The 24,497-nt window shown below is 35.0% G+C and overlaps 1 protein-coding gene across 1 annotated transcript in view; it reads right to left on the bottom strand.

Annotated features, from left to right (window-relative positions):
* LOC139696598 (multiple epidermal growth factor-like domains protein 10) overlaps positions 1–24,497 on the bottom strand; it is a 50,985-nt gene that overhangs the window by 7,658 nt on the left and 18,830 nt on the right. Inside the window, exons 13-24 of the mRNA XM_071595403.1 lie at positions 22,907–23,038; positions 20,401–20,535; positions 19,657–19,779; positions 19,133–19,264; positions 17,204–17,329; positions 16,010–16,147; positions 13,977–14,114; positions 11,555–11,674; positions 9,568–9,705; positions 5,645–5,767; positions 2,870–2,995; positions 650–784 (exon numbers count right to left, since the gene is read on the bottom strand). Coding sequence (XP_071451504.1) covers positions 650–784; positions 2,870–2,995; positions 5,645–5,767; positions 9,568–9,705; positions 11,555–11,674; positions 13,977–14,114; positions 16,010–16,147; positions 17,204–17,329; positions 19,133–19,264; positions 19,657–19,779; positions 20,401–20,535; positions 22,907–23,038 — 1,566 coding nt within the window. The remainder of the gene's footprint in view (positions 1–649; positions 785–2,869; positions 2,996–5,644; positions 5,768–9,567; positions 9,706–11,554; positions 11,675–13,976; positions 14,115–16,009; positions 16,148–17,203; positions 17,330–19,132; positions 19,265–19,656; positions 19,780–20,400; positions 20,536–22,906; positions 23,039–24,497) is intronic.

Here is a 24,497-nt window from a genome sequence, read left to right as displayed (position 1 = left end):
CAAATATGCAAAGAACCTTGAAACATATGGTTCCCAGCCCACTTTTGACACATAATAAAAAAAGAGTTCAGTCTAAAAACAGCTTGACGGGTACAAACCTGACCCTACCCTGAGTTATGAACTGTCCATATGCAAATATGCAAAGAACCTTGAAACATATGGTTCCCAGCCCACTTTTGACACATAATAAAAAAAGAGTTCAGTCTAAAAACAGCTTGATGCATAGAGCTAACTTGGTACAAAACCCAAAGGTTTATGAAATTTACGTATATGCGATTGAGGTGCTGATATCTGTTTCCAAGAGAATTCTGGAAAACAACATGGCTTCAGCTGAGCTGGAGGTATCACTCAGATTTGAATCCCAAAGCCACCTTCAGCAACCAACCAGCTGAGATATCAGGTTGCCATACCACTATTTATTGGAAATAAGGTCATAAAAACTGACCCAAAAAGGTTGCTTATATGGCTGAGGTTAGAGGTCACCTAACACTCAGCCCAACAGTGCGTGAAATTTACATTTTAACAGGGTAGGGAGGCCAGTTCCTTTCCCTGTACCATCTGTGGTTTTACAGTAAGATCTAGCATTAAAATATATCATATGACTTGGATGAAGCTGCATTGAATAGTAATGATTAATAATCAAGTTTACCAGAGAAACAAATTTCCTTTAGAGGGATGTACATGGTGTCCTCTCTGCACTCACATGTAGTTGAAAATTCACCGGGAACGCATTCAGCCTCAGGGACAATGCACCCATCATAGGAAGTGCACTGCTTCTTCAGTGCTAGGGAAAGAGTCAAAATTCAAAAGTTTCTAAAAAATCATAAATGAAATTTTCAGAGCAACAGAAAATGAACAGTTTTTTGAAATTCTGCAATATAGTGTGTGCCACATCCATGGATTATCAGGTCTGGACATTGCTCAATACATATGTTATCACATAAACATAATGCAAAGACAATTTTGTTCAATCAAAGTCAAACCTTCATATGCTGCTAGGAAGAAATGTTGCACTTCATTGAGGTCCCTCCTATCATTTATGCCAGTTCGACTGATGTCTTCATTCATTCAGTATAAATATCTGACGTTGTATGTTCATGATGTACAAAATTATAACATGTTCTTTTCATTGTGTCATTACAGAATACCCTAGTTTTTCATCTACTGTTATATCAAGAAAATATATTCTGTTCAATCAATATTAGAGGTGATTAACAAAAACAAATGCAAAGAAGTGGTGTAAACCGTTTTTTGAAACTTCCATTAAATGAGAGCGCTATGCCTTAGGTATGCATGTGCATCATATATTTATTGCTCATATTACTTGCAAAGTAAAGCACTATCATTTTTACATTTGATCTTATTAAAATGGCTATTACATTTCACCTTTGAAATTAACAGCTGCAAAACTATTGTGATTCCTGTACAACACTAGAATTTGTAATGGTAATCATAATATGATTATTCCTTGGTTCCACTGACTTTAAAGTTGGAACTGAATCTACAGCTGCCAAATGTCTTCTTTATTATATCAACAATACAAAAATGATCAAGAAATCCTTCACAATCAAGGCTCTCAGATCTCATGTTCTGTTGGAAGCCTTTTTAAGCCCTTCTTGGATTCTTTAAGCTTTTCTATGAATGTAAGAACAGGTCCTTGAAGAGCTTTGGGAATAGCTGTTTGGGCTTTTAACACAAGGGAAAGCATCTGGCACTGCCAAAATGAGTGGCATTATTGATGGGATGAGCTGACTTGTTACTCCGGATATAGGTTTAAGGCACACCAACATGCATATTAATGAGGAAGGATTATTGTTGAAGAAGCACGTGGTTTTTACTATGCCAGTGAGTAAACCATGAATCATTATTTTGTCCTTCTGAATGCCACCTAGCATAACAAATATCTTTGAATTTCATTCTACTCAGCATTTTAATGGAAAAATGGCATATTACATTCTAATTTAGGTTAATACATCTAATTAGTAGAGAAAAACTATTAAATTTGCCTTTTGAAATACAGAATTTACCCTCGACATTATAATAAGCAATAGAATTAGAAACATTTTTAAAATAGATTTTTTTACTAAAGTTTTGCAATTATGCAAAATAAGTCCTTTAACCTTAAGCTGTGGTATCCTCATCATTTACTTACCTTTCTGTGCCAAAGAAAGGTAACAGATATCTCTCCTCCCTGGGTTCTACAAAAGCAGGTAGAGGTCCATTCTAATTCCCTAGTTCCCTTTCCTTTCTTTGCATTCTAAGAAGCAGTCACCACAGAGCATACTTAAATTACTCATAAGTGGGGATTTGCATTATATAAATTAATTTTTATCATTTTAAACATTTGTACAAAATTCAAAACATAATTATTTTCTTTATGAAAACCTAAAAGATTTGACACCAAATAGTGAGTAACTCAATTGAGTTTCAGCCTTGTAGTGTTTCCTTACTGAGAGTGGCAAACACTTGGCCATATCTCACGGAAGTGGAATGCAAGATTTGATGAGCAAGTGAGGTACCAGTTTCAGAGAGGTGAAAGTTGGCTTTCATCCGGTAAGAAAGATTTCAGGTTGCCCATGAAGAAAAGAAAGGAACCTTAGAGCAAGAGACAGGCAAACATTCCAGAACATTTCCCCTGCAGTGGTCCATGCACAAGTGCAAGTACATTTCCCCCAGCAAAAGGTGTAATATTTTTAAAAGTATAAAAATGGTTCTTATTTGCCAAAGATTTCTTCTAAATTGGATCCCTTTGAATAATTATCCAGTCTCAATGTGATGCACATGCTCACAATGCCCTCCAGTTTTGAGTTAACAAATTGGTTATGAAAATTACTGCAAAAAATTAACTTCCTGATTCCTAAATACTTACGGGCTTTGCAAGTCCAGTCATCTTTATTCAGCTTGTATCCTTCCATGCAATGGCACAGGGAGTCATTTCCACAAATTGCAAGTTTGTTGATGCACTTTCCAAGTTGAGAGCACTTTTCGTTTAAAGCTAGGGAAATAAATGGAGATTGGAATAAATCATCAAATCATGAGAATATGTTTAAAAACAATAACATTTAGATACTTTTTTAAAGTAATATAATAGTATATATACGAGGGTCATCCGGAAAGTAGTACCCGTTCGTGCCGCATGAAGTGCTGACGACGCGAGTAGCCGCTGGACGAGGTCAGATAGCTTCAGTGGCTTGTCTGCCTTCTCTGAGCCAAGTTGCGTGACGCTAGCATTGCCTGTGTTGTTTCTGTGATTGTTTACAATGTTTAAAAAAATTGAGAACGCCGCCAGTTGTGAAGTGAGGGCAGTGATTAAATTCCTCAATGCAAGAAACGTTCGCCCATGTGATATTCATCGCCAATTAAAGGAGGTGTATGGAGACATTGTAATGGACGAGTCGTCTGTTCGGCGGTGGTGTCGCAACTTCAACATGGGGAGGGGGAACACACACGACGATGAGCGTTCGGGGAGACCGTCTGTCATTACAGACCAACTGGTGAGCTCAGTTGACGAATTCGTGAGGAACGATCGGCGCGTCACAATTGATGACATCTGTGAGCATTTTCCCAATGTTTCTCGAACAATTGTTCATGAAATTGTTAAACACCATCTGCATTATGCAAAAATTTGTGCAAGATGGGTCCCTCGCGTATCTCAATGAGCTGGCGGCGAAGGACTATGCAGCAGGAATACAGAAACTTGTCACACGTTATGACAAATGCCTTAATTTGCTTGGAGATTATGTTGAGAAGTAGTTTAAAGTATCCTCTTTCAAATAAAATTTTTTATGTTTGTTAATATTTACTTTTGTCTTTTTATTTCACGAACGGGTACTACTTTCCGGATGACCCTCGTACATTTAAAAGCAAGAAGTTACTCCCTTTATCTGATATATATAGAAGTATAGAGAGATATATACACATATATATATATATATATATATATATATATATATATATTAAGGTCGCAGTAGTCCAGTCAGTAGAGCTTTGGATTGCTGACCAGAGGGTCCCGACTTCAATTCCCGGGCAAGGCACTCTGGGCACCTGCAGCTCCACCCAAGCTGAAGTGATTTTTCGGGTACCAGGTCTTCCTGGGAAACCATAACCGGTACAGGGAAAGAATCTGGCCCCCCTACCCTGATGTGTGAATTTACACATGCCGTATAGGGCTTAGTACTGGATGATCTCTACCATCACCTACTAAACCGACCTTCGGGTTGATTATGGTGTTTATAGTTATATATATATATATATATATATATATATATATATATATATATATACACACACACACATATATATATGTTTGTGTATGTGTGTTCACATAAACTGTAACAGACTATATGAAAACTCAAACTACTGCAAACTTTAGAAAACATACCAGTATATGCTGAAAGATTTAAATATATAATGCCATTATTATAGCAATTCCATGTTGTCCTCAATACATAAAATCTACAGTAAAACCTTGTCATTTTGAGTCATCTTAATGATGGCGGCCATGGCATGGACTATAGCAGTGCTAGTTGACTGAGACCCAATTAGCCGTCTGCTTGGCGGATCGTCAAGCTGTGTGCATGGTGCCAGTTATGTTAGTTCCTGTTGTCTTTGTTTTTACTGTTCGTAAAAAATGGAAATTGACGCAATCATGGAGCAACGAATCAAGATCAAGTTTTTGGTGAAGCACGGTAAAAGTTATCAAGAAATTACTGAAACGTTGACAGCTGTTTACGGTGATAATGCTCTCAAGAAAATCATCCATTTTCAAGTGAATTAAGTATTTTAAAGATGGCTGACAAGACACCATGGATGTACAAGACCCAGGACGACCTTCAACCACCTGCATTGACAACAACATCATCGTAAAGAGAAAAAAAGGTTATCAGGTTTTCAAGAAAGACGAAAGTTAAGTTTAATATTCAAATACTCTTGAGCAGAAGTATGAGTTAACCTATCTTCGAACTGTTTTGTAAACCACCTCTTGGAACATTTTTATAAACAGTACGGTAACTTTCAAAAAAGTTCAAAGAACTGGGGGAGATGCTGCCACAGTAACTTGTAATGGAGTCATCCACCAATAAGCATTATAATTCAGTAATTTCAGTGTAAGAATCATTAACCTTGTCTGAGACATTCCGGTAATAATTTCCTTGAATGTCATGATATAGTGTTCCTCATGGCAACTATTGACAGTGCAATACCTGTCCAATTATGGAAGTACAAAATCAACAACCAAATGACATGAAGGCAATAAAAAAATTGAGCAATCTAATTGCTTATTTCAGGAATCATAGGTTTAAAAACCTAACCTTCTATGAGTCTAATTAAAATTCAATGCAAATATTTCAGAGTGTAAAAATCATTCGCCTTGACTGGGATTCGAACCCAGATCCCTCAATATCCGGTCGAGTGCTTTAGCCACTTAAGCTACCGAGGCGTCCTCTTAAACTCTGAAATTTTGGGGCTTTTAAAGGAACAAGATGTTTTGACGAAATACCGTACATACTCTCCCGCATTATCCATTACTTCCGCATTATCCATCTCCCATTATCTCCCGCAGTTTCTTTGGAACTAATTAAAATTACTCACTCCATTCACAACATTAATGCCTAAAACTTCTATTTATGAGTCATCTTCTACTTACGGGCTTCGCAGAACTCGCCCAGAGCCAGATATCCATCAGGACATCTGCACTTCATTTCATCTCGGTTACAGAAGGCCACTTCATCAGTGCAACCAGCTTTGATGGAGCATTCTGACCCCAGGGCTAAACCAAAATTAAGCACGCATTAATGAATCAAATATTTTATTTAATTATTTTACTGGCATGGGCAGTTTAATTTTTTAAGGCATATAACAATTTAGGGCATTAGGAAATCAAGAATATTTTGAAAATCGGTCCAGAAAATTAATGAAAGACATTACTTTTATCAAATTTCCAATATGTTCATCTTGAACAGAATCCCATTTGCTCAGCTTATGATAACTTTCAAAGAATGTAGCATAACATGAACCTACATCAGCTGGGCATACCCATCATTGGTTGTAGGTTGTATGATTATAGGTTAGGCCTCAAAAAAATATGCATTCAAATTGAATGGCAAGGATTTGCTGTGACTTATTGCCATGCCAGACTCAGAATGATATAAGTATCATTGGAGAATGGAGAAGAGTGACAACAAAGAATGTAGCAAACAGGACAAGTTCGACAAATGTATCCTCAAGCCAAAGAAATTCAACAGAAAGGGCAAGGAAGAATCAGGAATCAGCAAAGAAGATGGAATAACTAACATAATTCCATACTGGATAAACATTCATTCACATGAAAAACTTTCACAAAATGCATCAACTAGCTAAATTTTATGCTAAAAATATCTATTATTATTATATAAAATACACTAATTTTGTAAGACATGGTATCATTATTTTTAACATAATATTTAGGCAATAAGTACCTTATATTTTACTGTACTTGGCTCATAAATTTTCATGAAAAATAATAATCATAAAATTAATTTGATGTTTTGAGGTTCTACTCAGTGAAAACTCATGATCACTGAATTAATAAACTTGGTATTTTTTTCTCACAAAAAACTTAATTATAATACTACCAGTTTCAATGCATAGGAGACATCATCAGGTATTATTCATACCTGATGATGTCGCCCATGCATTAAAACTTGTGTATTATAATGAATTTTTTTGTAAGAAAAAAATACCAAGTTTAATTTTTTAGTAATCATAAGATTAATGTAGACTATGCAAGACTACATTGTTTTTCAACTGCTTTTGGCCATTAGAAATAAAGACTGTAGTATTTTAAAAACAGTGTCTGGTGACAGTCAAAGAACATTGTGTATTATTCAGCATGAATTGAATGAATTAGGTCTGCAATACATTTCTAAGCCATGATATGCTCATCAGACTCACAAACTACCTGGTTAAATTTAAAGTCAGTCAAGATACTGACAATATGAAACCTTTCTGTGCATTCCTCAGGGTACTGAAAACTTCATGGAGGCTCAACTACATGTATATTCATTATGGCAGATATTACTGGGGTCCACTGGTGAGGTAGAATCAAAAGCTTTGAGGTTTAAGCACTTCTGTAAAACCATGGGTGTAACTTCCCTGCTTGTAGTTTTGATTAGTAGGTGTGTATCCATTCTAAAAAGACTGTACTTTTCCACAGATTTTTATTATAAGGGTGGAAAAGTACAAAGTCTTTTTAGTATAGATATTAAATACCTCCACCAAGTGAAGCCTGAAACACTAGAATATATGCAGGAAGGAAGTATTTTCATTGTGCCTCAATGTTCTTGTTGCTAGATTAAAACTCTTGAAATTTAACCTTTATGATGACAGTACCTAATTGTACAAGGGTAAGTCAATAAATATATCACAAAAGTCAGCAAGACAAGGAACTGCTATTAACATTTCATTAGGAATGCTTGGAACATCCATTGTACAGTCAGGACTTCATCCCCAGTGATTTTCATCTGCTCAGGCCCCTAAAAAATTATTTGGGTGGCCAACCGTTTGAAAATGATGATGCCATAGTCCAAGAGGTTACTTATTGGCTGTGACAGCAAACAAAAGATTTCTTTGTTGCCGGCTATCAAAGACTTGCAAAGAGATGAGATAAGGTCTGAATGTACATCGCCAATATGTAGAAAAGTGTAATATATTTCAGGAAGTTATTTTATTTATTATTGCCTCTATCCAATTTTGTGAGTTATTAATTGACTTACCCTTGCACATACAATGATAGTATTCAATAACAATCTGAAGGTAAATAATAGGAAGAGTTGCAATTACAAGCTCTCCAGGAGAGTGGATGAAAAACAAACAGAGGTAGAGGAGGATGAATTTGGAGGTTATGCTAGTCCAATTAACAAAATGAATGATTCAATTGTTCTCGGCTCAACCTTGTGGAAATTCATTTTAATTAAATTAAGAATACAAAGTATCTTTCTACTGTCCTTTATTCACGTACAACCGGTTTCAACGCTCAAGCATCAGTCGTTGTCAATAGTGCCTGATGATAACGCTTGAGCATTGAAACCGGTTGTACGTGAGTAAAGGACAGTGGAAAGATACTTTGTATTCTTAATTTAATTAAAAGGAATGATGTTTACAGCAACAAATAGCCATTCATGAAATCTGTAGCCAAATAGCCAAAACAAAATGCAAGAATTTTACACTCTGTTAATCATTTGCCTGGACTGAAATTGAAACCTGGATACCTCAACATCCATCAGAGTGCTTTAGACAGTTAAGCCACTGAGGTATCTCCCTACATTGTGAATTTATAAGGGCTTTGTAGGAACAAGTTGTTCTGTTGAATTACTGCCCAAAAAATGTTACAGAGTAACTGTTATCATATGCATTGTGGCACACCCAGCAGTAAGATTCAACCCAACATTTACCTAGATAAGAGTTTACTTCTGACAAAATAAAAGGATTCTTTGACCAGCCGAATGCTCCCAATTCATCTCTTTGGCAAACAAAGAGGTGGGGACAAGGGACAGGTGTTTTGATATCTCTTAATTCTTTCCATCACGGTTGCTGGTTTCCATATATTACATAGTTTTCTTGCAAGTAGACCCGATATACAGTGAAAATAATTATGATGCCACTTGAGCCAGTTTAGTGAAAGCAAGGGAAGAACAGAGAATGAAAATAACAATCTGCTTTCATCAATACTGTTTCTAAACCATGTATTTTGTATGTTATGTAAGAGTAAAAAAGGAATTATGAATGGTAAAATGTCTTTGCACAGGTACTGTATATATTTTATCTTCTGCATAGCAAATATCAAGAAAAACAAGTATCAACAGGAGGGAGGGGAGGAATACTGAATCATTAAAGTAGTTGCGGTGAGGCCGGGCAAGAGCAAAGGGTAAAACAAGGGTAAATCTAATTGTAGATGTATTTTTTAAGAAAATTATGAAGTCTTCTGTTATACACTAGGGGCATTAAAGTAGGAGTGAAAGAGGAGATTAGCAAGGCAGTGAGTGTGTGGATGACATCTGACACTGCGAACAAAGTACCCGCATGGATTGAAGTTGAATATGTTATTTAAACCATTGAGGCTATGATTGCAATAGATATCTCCAGTAAAGTGAAGAAAAATTTAACAGTTATGTATAGTTGAGTAAAATAGAACTAGATCACACAAAAGTTACTTCTTGTGAACGAAAACTCTGAGCAAATATAGTATTCTACTGTTTCAGGCTTCACTTCTCCGTCTATCTGGCCAAAAATGTGGTTGCCCATGTTACTTAAGGGCTTAGTTTGAACATCTCTGAACACCAAACTTGACTATGCATGTGACTTAGGTGAATATGTAACTTAAATAAGATGGGAGTTGATTGTATATTTTTTTAAGTTTTTAAAATGCTAAGGAAAAAGACTATTTTTATTCACACAGACCCTATTTCTTAGGACCACATGAGAGCCATATTTACATAAGTTTGGAAACTTTATTGATTCATTTCTCTATACGATCAGCATTTTAGTTTATGATCATTATCCAATGAGAAAGGTTACAGTATGAGTACTAACGGGCTCTGCAGTCCTTTTCTTTTGTTTCCACATAATCCTCTCTGCATGTGCATACGAAGCCATCACCTCCAGTCTTCATGGTGCACCTTGTCAGGCTGGAGACACATCCTTCTTCGGGGGTACAATCAAATCCAATTTCTATGGCAGTCAAGGAATAAGACATTTCCAGATTATATGTTAGAAAAACGAAATAGAACCTATTTAACTAAAGAATTATTTAATGAAGAATTTACCATGGTGAACACTTTCAGATTTAAAAATTCAAAATCAACAAGATGCTGCTTGAAATATGTATTTCTATATTATATACAGATCCCAGCTATTCATTTTCTTAAGGACAGCCTAATGTGAGAGTAATGCTCTACTAGTTCCAATCTATCCTTACATCTGCCAAATTCAAAATACAAATCTTCAAAACCACTTACAAAACTACAAAATCTAGATAATAAAATGTTATTTACCACCATTGGAACAGCTAATAATTACTAATTAAATCCATTTACATATATTAATGAGAACTTATCAATGTTGGTTTTTTGAAGAACCTTGCCATATAGCTTAAAAAATCCTGTTGATACAAGGAAATAGTAAAACATTTCAGATGCTATTGTTCCTCCTGCTGATGTAATGTTCATGATATGCAGATACTTCTTCACAAATATTGCTTAGTTAAAGATAAACAAATGTGGAAGTGTTAATATATTTGCAGCCTGAATAAAATATTTCCAATGAGTCCTAGTAGAAACAATAACCATTGATTTAATGATTCATTGAGAGAATACTGAGCAGTGAGAAAAATGGAAACTCCACAGATGCATTTTCTTAGAAATATGATATCATAAGAAGAAAATAGGACTGTCCATTTGCATGTTAACCATTGTAATAGTTTCTCCAGACGCACTCATTAACAGCTGATTTGATCATGAATATATCGGCTGACGCTTATCTGGTGATTAGGTTCACATGTTCTATCCAATCAATGTTTTCCCTTACTAGTGGAGCTAAAAAATTTACTTTTATTAGAATGATAAATAATAGTCTTCATAAGCTTCAATGGCCTTAGCCAAGGGAGGCTAAGTTAATGGGTGCAGGTGGATGTCCTGCTGAGCCACGCAGCTTTCCGAAGTGAATGACTCAGTGGTAGAAAGCCACTCCACAGAATAGGTTATATCTCATGAGATTTTAAAAGGACCCTGGTGTCAAATACATGCACTAGTTTAGAAACTGACAATAGTGCATATACAAATACATTGCATCCTTTCATATCCCCTTACTATTTGTGAGCCATGTATGTAAAAAGCATTTACACTATAAGAACAATTTCACAATGCTATTTGTGTTACCAATTGACCTTTGGGTTGATAACTATGTTCATGGTTTTTTATATGTGTAACTAGAGTCCATAAACATATTGATAATACTAGAGTAAAACATTGCTAATGGTTTACTAGCATGAAATCTAAGAAAATACACTTTACTCAGATAAGATGAAAATTTCAAGAGAAGTGCATAATCACAATGTGAGTCCTTAATCATGACTAAGGCCATGAGTTGCTCGAGAGAGCTCATCATATAAATACTCATAAGCAACATAAACTCAAAATTGTGTGAATTCACATAAACAGACAATTCCCTATGCTGAGGAAAAATATTGCAATATTTTTCAGTTTCATTCAACAATACTTAGACAAGTTGGCTTTCTAGGTTGATCTGAGGGTAATAAACTATGTGCTAAAAACTCAATTTATATAATTATATTCCTGCTCTTTCAAGAAATTTATACAAAAATGAATATAAAAAATCTATGCATGCTAAAAAAAATATGCACGCTATTATCTATAGAACCGTTGAGATCATGCCTTTAAATGTGCAAAGAGAAAGAATGAGATAGTTATTTTAACAACCAATCAGTGCCATTAATTTGGCTACAATGTCCATCATCATAATATGTTATCATTATGATTATCAATTATCATAATTTACTTACCTGCTTTACATTTGTATCCTTCTCGTGTATAACCCAATTTGCACTGACATGTATTGTTTGCACAAAGAGTTGTTATTTCATTATTACAGTCTCTGTCATTACTGCAAGGATTTCCAAGTGCTGTTGAAATGAAGAAGTTCATTTTTGAAACCATTATTATTTCAATCAAATATTTCATTCAGTTAATACACAAGAGAGCACTAATGACACAGTAAAACCTTGTTATTTCAATCTTACTTAAAATGAAATTCTGCATGACTCAAAGCTAAAAGCAGTCTCTGCTAATAGCATAGGAATTTGCATGCAGCATGGAAAAATCAAAAAACATCTACAAAGAAATTTTAACTTATGATTTTGTCCTTTGGTTTACTGACATATCATTTATGCATTTAAAAACTTTCCAGGATATATTGCATGCCATTAAGGGTTTGAACTCAGCAAACCAATGCATATATATTATAAATTGTTTCTGTTATTAATATCTCACAAAAATACACATCTGTTCCCGAACTGTATATACCATCTTTTTGATAGATTTATAGTCAATATAAAATAATATCATAAATGATTCAAAAATTTACCGCATCTTAACCTTGAATTGCTAGCTATAATTTTAATTTTCTTGATGCACACAATTTCGTCAGTGATTCAGGATGCAGGGCTCCATTCTCAATGCGAGCATTAGAGAGCCAACAGCAAGACCCCTGCTGATCACATAACTTACCATCCAGGTGCATTCATTTGATCTTCCCAGCTTTTTAGCTCAGTCGATGGATTGTGCAGACAAAAGAGAAGTCAAGACAACTTTGTCATTGAAGTAACTTGGTGGGTAGGTGAATTGATGAGGCAGAACTGGTAGTCTCTTGAGGCATGGGGGGGAGGATGTGGAGCCTATTTGAACCCTTAAACTCACCTAGCCCATCTAACTTTTGGTATTTTATCTGGGGAAATTCTTCCTGCAAATAAATTCTTCCCATTACCAAATCAACCAATGAAACCCATGTGACAGGTCACTTAAATTCCAGCAAGTAATGGGTGCTCATTAGAGTTTGTAATTTTTTAAAAAAATTTACCATTGTTTTCCCTATGACAGGAAGTGGAGGAGAACTCCAGGGGTGTTGGTCTAAAGCTCATATCTCATGTCTGACAATAAATGATAAAACAAATATCCTCACTGGAAGAAAAGGAGAGGGAATATGTTTTGCATATTCCAGAAAGCAAAATATGTACTTCAATCCTAACTGGTGAAATCATTTATTAGCACTAACAACAAATTTGCCTGACCTCAACTCTTTTCACTCGTCGCACTACAAATATGAGAATCCACCAGTTATAGTTCATTTAGTAAAATTTTTCTTTCCACAAACTTAAAAAAAAATAATCTCAAATGATTGCCTGTGATGCAGGAAGCTCAATTTTTTTAGTGAATTCTACTCCAATTCAAGATCATCAGAGCTTCTAGATTTTCTTTCATGCCTAAACTTCTGTGCTACAATTCCCTATTATTTGTCATTGTTTACGGTGCATTCATTTTTCCATAGGGAAGCAGGTCAAGTTTCCTCAAATACCTATTAGTGAAATATTCTCCATACGTGCTGAGTCATAGCCACCTATTTAGCTCAGATAAATTCCTAACTGTCTGAATATTCCTTGGTGGCTCTTTTAGCTCAAATAAACACCATATTCTGTTGAGAAATGGATTGAGATGTTGAGGTAATAGATGATAAATATCTAAATAATAGTTTAAATTTGATCCAAGGTCTTTCCTCAGTTTCATTAGGATTCAGCCAGAGTGAAGTTTTTGATACCAGTTCATGTCACTGACAGCTGTTTTGTTAATCTTTCGCCACCTGATATTCCTACATAATGATAAGATTTTTAAGCTGCCTTTGGTAAAAAATTCTATGGTGTAACTATGCTAAATGAAGTTTCATTGAAAACATTTTACTCGCAAAACGAGAAAGAATATTTAAATAGAATATTAAAATAAATTTCAGGGATTCTGGTATTCTGTATCAAAGGTCCTTAGCTGATGGAATGCAGCCAAATGGTGAAGCAGAAAGGGCGAACAGCATCATATATGAAAATGATAGCTGCATGCTTCAGGATGCAAGGTGGCCAGAAATCAGTGAATACAATTTTTCAATTTAAAAATTTTGTCCATATTTTAGATTGAATTAAGACAATAAAAAAGTGGAAAGCCAAAAGCATGGGATAATTTTCACAGGGTGCTGATGAGAACTAAAAGAACTAGAGTAGAGTAATTATAGTGGTACCTACAATGACAAAAGTCAACCATGGAAAAAATCATACTTTCTCTCAAATTCGCTGTGAATTTACTTTTTATCTCTCTGATTTTTGGGGAAGAGATTTGACTAGTTGAACTTAGAAAATTTCATCATGCTATCATTCAGAAACTTACGTGATGCTGGGTAACATTTGTCTCCTTTGTCAGATGCTACAAATTTATTCAGGCACTGGCAAGTGCTATTCTTACTCCCTTTGTTGCAATAGGCATTATCAATGCAGGTCTCATTGACAGTACAGTTGGATCCAACCCCTGCAATGAATTTAAAAATTTCACAGCCTCCATTCTGGATCTCAAAATAAATCAGAATCAATTCACAACATAAAAGAGGGGCATAAGGCAAGTTTTTGGGTGCAGACAATGGTCAAGGTGTTGGAAGTCATCATGCCATGGTGACTAAATATGATATGGATGCATTTATACTCTTAACTGGCCACATTTACAGGTGAATTAAATACCAGGACAATCCCATGAACTAATTCCATATAATTAAAATATTACTTCTATATCCTTTTTGGAATTCCAGCCTTACAAATTAGTAATGAATATACAAAAATGTTGAAGTTATGACTACAGAACTGGCTTAACATGGCATTGTAGAAGAAGATGAAGTACTCTTGGGTTTGACACGAGGTGAATTTTTCCATAGCCAGCATTTCAATGAATCAGTAACTCATTGTTCTCAGAGAAAGCTGAGTACTGAATCAAAAACTTCTGAGGATGGTGAACATGTTGAAAGGTCCATTGAATTGTTCACTAGGAACAAAGATAATAATATTTTATTGATTATTGAGTACTTTTACAGTTGATCCTGCCAATGAGCAGAAAAATGCAAGCATATATTACACATCAAAATATGAGATCAATAACAATATGAGAAAAGTATTCACCAACTGAGTACAATGCACCAGATGCTAGCCATGAGCCCTTTTGAATTTCACAAATCTAAGGAATCGTTCGGAAAGAGTGAGAGAAATAATTTTGTACTGATTAAACTCATGGATAGTCCCAAAAAATCTCACATGGAGTCAAAAATGAGAAGACTTCATTTAGGTCATGAATTAGGAATGCACCAAATCCTTTTTCTGTTATGAAGAAATTTACCTGGCATGAACTTAATATGACTGTGTTTGTTAAAAAGTTATAATTAACCAATAACTTTTGGTTGCTTTTATTAGTGATATAAAGTGTACCCTTTGTGCTTTTCTACAGAAAATCTTATTCTTTCAGGGAGTCATTAACCTCATGATAGAAATTCAATACAGCCATAGTTCATGTGAACTCAAAAGAGGGCCCCATTTCGTGATGAGTAATGAAAGAGAATCTTGCCTCAGCTCAAGATCAGAACTTTCCATTTGGCCCGCTTTATTAGAAGCAAAAGTAGCTAACAAAAAAAACAAGGTTGTGCAAGACTTTTAAAGCTGGGAAAAGAAAAAGATAGAATAAATAAAGATACTCTTTCAATATCTGCTCCAAAAACATTAGATGTGCTGACTTGTTGGTTGGGTCAGTGGAAAGAAGTCCATGGTGCATTGACTCACACCCTCAAATATGGAGTTATATTTTTACTAAATACTTATAGCAGCAAGTACTTCATTTCTAAACATACCATATAAAAAAATTAAGTAATAACTTGCAAGTTCATTTTGCTCATTACTTAAATATAGACACAAATAAAATTGCAATAAAAATTTTATGGCCAAATATGAGTCCCTTAATTATTTTAAAATATTTTTTGCTTTAGATTTAGATATTTCAATGTCAAATTATTTTTGAACCCTTGCATTACAAAATAAAAAGGTTTTTAGTACTGTATAGGATTTCAAAGGTTATCAATCTCTTATCTCAAGTCCAAGGTTTGACAAATTTGGCATGCATTGGCTTCCAATAAATCCCTGATACCCATTTAGAGGAATTGAGATGCTTACAAATGAGTGACTTAGGCAATGAGTAGTCAGTAGACATAGAGTACATTATAGTCATTATGCTAATGTATTGACAGGTCCCAAGGAGATTTTATTAAATTGGCTTTGAGAGAAAATGAGACAGTCTTAATAAAAATCATCTAAGAAAAGATAGCCAGTGACCATTAAGATTGGCAGATACAGTTGCAATTACCAAAAAACAACATTTTTGCAAGAATCTACCTGAGAGTAAGATGCATTCTCCACCATCATCTGTGACTCCAAACCCTCTGTGGCATTGGCATGTGTCATTTCCAAATAAATGAAAGCAGAAGGAACCATCTACGCAAGAGCTATCATCTGTGCAGTTAACTCCAACCTCTTAAATCAACAAAATAGAAAACATAACAACTGTTAATAGCAAGCCAGTTTGCTAAGCTAAGAAATATGCTTGTTTATAATAATTGCATCAATGCTTTTAAGCTCCAACTAATTTAATATTTTATCTGAAAAAGAAAAGCAATTATTATTGTTATGGAAATTACCTTGCAATACACCAAAATCAATTAACCAGGCAACATTAATCTCTCAAAATAACCATCCAGTAAGAAAGCGCTCAATAAGATATTAGATAACATTTATACTTCACAGCCTAAAAAGCTAACTGAACTTTTATGACAGCTATTTTGACAGGGACAGACACAGATGTTCTATAAAAATACCCTTACTTCTATCTTTTAATTTATACTTCTGATGATAGGACCTCAAGTATCCTTGCCAATAAACATTTTGTCATATTAAAATTTTTTAAAGTAAAACATAGTATATTACTTAATACCTGAAATCATTGGAAAGTTGACCAGAGAAGTAAACTGATAAGGACTATTTGATTGTTAAATATTATATTATATATAAACATACCATACAGTTCAATTTCATGAAGTTCATTTAACCCCTTACAAATATAAAATGTGTCAATCTTTTTCTGTCTACCAAGTGACATTATAAAGATGGCCCAAGAAAAATTATTTCATGATGAAACAAATTCAGTAAAACAATGTACATATTCAAGGGAAAGACAATCCCAGAACAAAACAGTAAGTGGTAAATTTTCATTTAATGATGGATTTATTGGCCACATTCAGCGTAAATCACTTTGATACCTTGTATGCCCCTTGAAAACCATCTAAGGACCAAGGAGACCTAATGCTAAGATACCAGCTAATAAGGACAGAGAAGGGAAGGAAAAGCATACTGCAATTATTAAGTTTCATAAATAATCACATGCAAGCCAACAATAATTATGAGCTCATTCTCGATTGCCTCAATGGGTTCAGAGAAGCAAATTTCTAAAGTGGTTTAAAATTTTCATTACATCTGAACAAATTCTAGCAAGCTTATAAACCAATTTCTTCATTAATCTCAAAACAAACTCACTTGAAAGGCATTTTCCATTGCTGGCTGAAGGCTTGAATCCATTGTCACACAGGCATGTGGAGTTAATTGAATCACAATGTGCATTAGGTACACAGCTGCTATCATTGATGCAGGTCATGCCAATTCCTAAATAATGCAAGAAAACCAACCTGTTATTTCACTCCTCATCTGATCATGAATTTCTAGACCAGTGATGATCAAAGGAAAGTCCTTAGAGCCCAGATAACAGCAGGAGGCAAAGCCAAAGTGAGAGAAGAAGGAAAATTAGGGACACTGTGATGCATTGTGGGTTGAGGTGAGCAAATCAGGATTTCTTTCCAAAGAATTTAATCATGATTTAAATGCCACATGATTCTTGATTTATGAATAATTGACAAATAGTTTTATTTATTTAGTTTCACTTAGTACCCTGCAAGCCACCTCTAGAGTTTATGCCAGGGAGTGATTACACTCTTACATTAAATAGAATCAAATAAAAAGGTGAGTGGCAGGGGATGATTACATGAAATGGAATCAGGTGATATTTTTTCCAATACAGGAATTTATCAATTATACCAAACATAAAAATATTATTTTGACCTCCTATGCTTCTACCCTCAGTGTTTTAACAGTGGAAGAGTAAACAAGTAAGGCCCCTTCATCATCCAACCCCTGAGCAAGTGAGGTATGGTCCTACCTAGCATCCACTTTTCCTGCCTTCTTTGGATTTCTTTCATCAATCTGCTACCCTACCATGCCTAGCAATTCTTTGCTTATTGCCTTTCTGTCCACTTTAGTTTTTCCATTCCTTTCCACACCACAAAAACCTCCTAACTATCATCATCCCCTTGTTTCAAGAATCAGGTTTCACTGCATTAAAAGGTTATGCTTCATATCTAGATTTATTGTATATTTTCTTTATATCCTCACTCAAGGTCTAAGCCCTATTCTTTGAGGAAGCTTCTTTACCTAACACAGTTCTTCTTTTTATGTCCCTATTACTAAGATAATATTTTCCAAAACACTTTCTGGATAGACACAGTTCTACCTGTTATAGTTATACCCTCCAATGTTGATGCTAAGCCATTATATCACAATAAATAAATTATATACAAAAGAAAAATATTTTCCTGTAAGATTTATAGTGATAAAAATTTATATTTATAGACATGCTATATAAATAGCATGTATCATAAGCCCCATGGACCATTAGGAAGGCATTAGAAAGTTGCAGCAAAAACTACTGGAACAATGGGTCTAAGGAGCGATAAATATTATTATAATTTGTCTTTGCAAAACACATATCAGGACAGCCAAAATTTTAACATCCGATTTTTATTATAATGTAGCCTTATTTGCTTCCATTTCCTTGATTTCCCTTTGCCTAGGAACATAATAAAACCATACACGTAAAATAATCCAAAAATTACTGTGGATGACTCATGTAAGTCATTCAAGATTGAACAATAATGTCCTAACTATTTGACTAAAATTAGTTTGATGGTTGCTCCTTTATATAAACAATATTAGAGAAATAAGTTTAAAAAACTACTCAAATGATTCCTTGTTTTGTCAAAAGTCTCAATTAAAATCAACACAATAAAAATGTGTTTTATTACCACATTATGGTATGAAATAGCTAAAATCATGAATGAATCACTTAGCTACTGATAATTACAAGACTTTGCACAACCCTCTCAAACACAACACCTTCCAAGAACCAGTGCAATATTTCACCGTGTGACTTACAGGGTTTAATTACTCTTGTAAGAAATCTTTCTTTTTTAACAAAAAGAGGTTTATGTTTAAATGTGGCTGATCTATTTTGAGATAAGATATTTCAATTTAGTCTCCTAAGTGATTTTCAGGTTAGACTCACACTATTTCTCAAGTATTTAATAAGCATACAACTCATACAGCATATGAGGATTCATATATCTTGGCACATACTTCCCAAACATTGAGAGGCATCAGGTGTGGGTGCAAGTTCGTCCATACATTGACATGAGCTGTTTCCTCTGTCTCCAGCACAGTATGCATTCTCAATGCAAGTACTATTATCACTGCAATTAAGTCCAATTTCTGAAAGAGAAGATTTTTGTAGGTGAAATTTTATTGTTTCCCAGAAATTCATTGTGAAAGTTATTTTGCACATTTTAAAGTGTACAGTATCTCAACATTCATTTATATTTTTTTAATGCTAATTGCTTGCTAATTTCATAAAACACTAACCATTTTAAAATAATAAATTTTACATTATTCTAAGTCACAAATTGAAAATAAAACTTAAAGTGGAAAATTATATATGTATTCTTTATAAATCTGATCACCAATACCAATAAATAAAAGAAATTGAGTAATACATTTTTGAGGGACAGTGGGTAACTTGGAGTATCCAAAGCAATTCAATTAATATTTTTATTGCCTTCAGGTGATCCTAGAAGAGTTGCTAATAAAAATACAAATGAACTAACTTAAGAGGCACTTATCCAAATTTGTTGCTGGTGCATAGTTGTCTTCACATAGGCAAGAATTTCCTTGGGTACAATAGGCATTCTTTATACATGGCTGATCTGTTGTGCAATTGTTGTATACATCTGAAATGTGAAATTATTTTATTCACTTATGATATCAAACCCAAATTGCATCAATCTCGGGACTGATGACCACTGATGATGATGAATTACAACTGACTTTTCAGCAATAAAATGTTCACTTTACCTCATCTTAGGACCATACAGTTCCATAGAAAGGCATCCCACAATACACTATGTGATTTTAAAAAAATGATACCTTAACAAATAAATTCATGGATTGGTAGCCTCTTGAGGTAGGGGCTGCAAGAGGGGAAGTTTGACCCACAGAAGGGTCTCAGCAAGATAAACTCATTATGATATGAAATCCCCACTCTCTTCTTGAAGAATTTAAGTGATTAAAGTGGTCAGTCTAAACATCCATTCAAAACTTAAATTGATTGGCAGGCTACCATTAAACATAGCAATAATTTTTAAAATTTGAAATAACTTTTTCAACTCCTTACTTTCCCATTCCCTTATTTTAAAGAATCTTTTAAATGCTATAAGACCATGTTTCTGACCTCTTCCAGATCACTACAATGAAGGTATTTGGCAATCACTGAAATGACACCAGTGATATACTCCCTTAAATAAGTAGAATTAACTGCATTTACTCAATTGTTTCAGGTGTTGCCAACTTACTTGCCAAGCAGACACTATGTTTATCAGAAGCGGTGAATCCTTGATTGCATTGACAAGTGCCATTCCCATCTGATGAAATATAGCAGTTGGCTCTTTCAATGCACATCTTGTCTCTATTGCAAGGGGTGCCAATCTCTTTGGAGAAAAATAATATAATTAGTAAACAATGTTTGCAAGAAGGATGCAGATCTTATTACAGGATTTAAGGAACATCCCTAGAGTCAACATTTTTTTAAATTATAAAAAAAAATTAATATTAAGGTTATGACTACAAAGAAAGGTGTGAAAGGTATTTCAACCACTCTATCCATTGGACATGGTGCACTAACATAAGACATTGTTCATTCAGTACACAACTGGGGACTTGCACAAACAATATTTTTTTTAGACAATCAGTGTTGGGAGCTGGAACAGTAAGGGTATACAATCTGCTTCTATGACCAAATTTTCAAGAAATAATGCCTAAATTTAGAGCATCCCAAAAGTACGAGGGTCATCCGGAAAGTAGTACCCGTTCGTGAAATAAAGACACAAAAGTAAATATTAACAAACATAAAAAATTTTATTTGAAAGAGGATACTTTAAACTACTTCTCAACATAATCTCCAAGCAAATTAAGGCATTTGTCATAACGTGTGACAAGTTTCTGTATTCCTGCTGCATAGTCCTTCGCCGCCAGCTCATTGAGATACGCGAGGGACCCATCTTGCACAAATTTTTGCATAATGCAGATGGTGTTTAACAATTTCATGAACAATTGTTCGAGAAACATTGGGAAAATGCTCACAGATGTCATCAATTGTGACGCGCCGATCGTTCCTCACGAATTCGTCAACTGAGCTCACCAGTTGGTCTGTAATGACAGACGGTCTCCCCGAACGCTCATCTTCGTGTGTGTTCCCCCTCCCCATGTTGAAGTTGCGACACCACCGCCGAACAGACGACTCGTCCATTACAATGTCTCCATACACCTCCTTTAATTGGCGATGAATATCACATGGGCGAACGTTTCTTGCATTGAGGAATTTAATCACTGCCCTCACTTCACAACTGGCGGCGTTCTCAATTTTTTTAAACATTGTAAACAATCACAGAAACAACACAGGCAATGCTAGCGTCACGCAACTTGGCTCAGAGAAGGCAGACAAGCCACTGAAGCTATCTGACCTCGTCCAGCGGCTACTCGCGTCGTCAGCACTTCATGCGGCACGAACGGGTACTACTTTACGGATGACCCTCTTATATTGCATGTCACTACAAAAACCCTAAAAAAATCCAAATTTTCCAAGTGAAGTACTAGAAAACCTGTTAAAATGTTACACTAAAAAAAGATATCCCACCTCCATTGCATTAATTCTTGATCCTTTGAACTTTTCTATAAGGTAATAGGAAAAATACAGAAAATTTACAAATGATTTTGCTCTTTTTTTACTATTCCTGCAGAACTTGCAACAACACTAGATGTATGCTCATCTCCATTGGCAGAGAGTACAGTATAGACCACAAATAGCATAAATTAAACACAGACTTGTTCTTCTTTTCCTTGATCTCCTCCATATCTCACACAGTGAATCAAAAAACAATTCTTTGTTCATATTTTTTTTACTTTTCCTGTGACTATTTAGTAGTTGTGTGCAAAATTTGCCAGGTAAAATTGCAAAGAAAAGTATTCCCTTCACTTAAAAATTCATCCTTCAAAAATGCAGCATGTGCTGCAAAACCCCAGAACCTTTCTTAGTAACAGCCCATACATATGGAGCCTCCCATTTTACACAATCATCAATTTGGATATTTAGGATTAGTGAAAACATTTGAGGCAAGCAGAACACTGTTTATGGCATTCAAAGGAAACAAAAATAATAAACCAATGAAGGCATTGAATATTGCAAGCCAAATATTCCCACCAGGCAAGATGCTATAATCTTTCTCATAATCGGCCAATTTCAATGGAAAGGCAGCAGAATTTTTCATTATATTAGAAGATGAAGATGAAGCTAGCTGGGGATTGATGGTTGTGCAGGCATTGCAGGCATGCAATGCAGGCATTTTGTAAAGTTCCAGTGAAGTAAGGATGGGTAGAAGAAATGATGAAGATTATGTTTTTTGGGAAAGGATTCATACTTTACCATACCAAACATGTTATCTAAGCAACTATCTAAAATCAAAGATAAAATTGATCCCTTCCTCCAATTAACAGTTTATAAAATCATCTAAGATAGTGGCAGTAATGTTATACCAGAAGGTCAGAAAGGATTTTTTAACCTAAACATAGGAGGTCATCAGTGGTGTTTAGAAAACTGCAAAATATCATTTCTAAGGAGAAATTCTATCAGAAACTTTACATTCAAGTTTTGCATTATGCAATGTAACAGAAAAGAAGTATTAAATGAGCAACTTTTTTCAGCAAATCCCATTGCATGATCTTGGGCACTAAAATACTCTTACCAAATCTCACCCCCACCTTTGCCTATCATAAACATATTAATGGGTTTCTGTATGTACTTACTAGCAAGGCAAGCTCTTCCAGTGACGTTAGGTTGGAATCCTTCCTCACACAGGCAGACGGACCATTGCCCAACTTTAGCACACTGTGCATGCTCAATACACTGGTCAGTACCCAAACAATCTGTGCCAATAACTGTGAGGAACATAAATAGCATTTTGTGAATTACATTTCCCCAGAAAAAGTTCTTCTAAGATTACTGTTCCATGCATGGCTAAAAATACCATCCAGTGGATTGGTTTGGATATATTGAGGGAGTTCAGACATGACAATCTATAGTACATCATGACTATTGACCTCTAGTAATTATATAATTATAGAATTTTTCCTAAATAAAAGTACAAACTCAGCATATAAAAGGTACATCTATTTCATTCCTAAGAACTGAGACAACTCCAATGATTATTTTTATTCATGAAAATCACATGTACATGATCAATTATAAAGAAAACCCCATGATTATATTGTGACGCGACTATCCATGGGACCGCTGTAAAACCAGTCAGGAAATGTGGTGGAGGGTTCGCCCTTCCAACACAGCTGGTCACCAGTTTGCTGTTTGTCAAGCAGTCAGCGTGGAAAGACGTGCTCCCATGTGAAGTGTATTTTTTGACTTTGTAACATGTTATGTGGTGCGATGCAGCACCCAACCACATGCCACATGTTCCAGCCACACATACTTCACCGTTACAAAATCCCTGGCCCGGAGCACCACCAGGAGCAATGCAGGTGGTCCTCCAGCCTCCTTACAACCCCAAATTGGCTCCGTACCACTTTTTTTTGTTTCCCCGACTGAAGAGACAGCTGAAAGGAAAGCATTGGGAGACCGTGGAAAACATCCAAAAGCATGTTAAAATGTTCCTGAGAGGCATTCTCATCGTGGGGTTACAGGGTGCCTTCCAAGCATGGCAGACACGCCTCCAGGAGTGTATTGATACAGGGAGAGAGTATTTTGAAGAATTTTAAGAATTTGTACTAGTACAATCAATAAATCTGTTTTTCCCAGATGCACATTACTTTCATAGTGAACCCTGCATGTATTACCTTCTATGTTCAAAAATTCTGTTAAATGATAAGTTTCTCACTGAGCGATAAAAGTGCATTTATTTATTTTGAAAATGTAAATGAATAATTACAGAATTAATGATGGATGTAGGTATGATCTTCCACTAAAATGGTCCCAATTTTTGTACTTAAAGGTAAATTCTGCCATGGGGAGTGTGTACAATAAGTTTAGCAACGGAAACTTGTGTTTCAGTGTGACAGGAGGAAACAAAAAGCTTGAGGGATTTTGTATTCGGGAAATATAACCTATATGGCCACTATAAGCCACCATGTATTCCTTAAATGAATTTTCAGTCACAAAATAAGAAAAATTCAACAAATAAAATAAGGGGGAACAACAGATTTTGTCATCACTAAGAGTGGTACTATGAGGGCTTCAGAACAAATAGTGATCATAAACTTTTTTATTAGCATTATTTCTTGTGCATTACTTTAACTTTTATGTCATCCAATTAGCTTACTGTGCAATATATGAGGTACTGACCATGTGAAATATCGTATATACTTGTATATGTGGTTCCAGTTTCAT

Source organism: Hetaerina americana, unplaced genomic scaffold (genome assembly GCF_022747635.1).
Source record: "Hetaerina americana unplaced genomic scaffold, ioHetAmer1.1.p SCAF_7, whole genome shotgun sequence".
NCBI lineage: Eukaryota > Metazoa > Arthropoda > Insecta > Odonata > Calopterygidae > Hetaerina > Hetaerina americana.
This window is presented reverse-complemented; position numbering and strand designations above follow the sequence as displayed.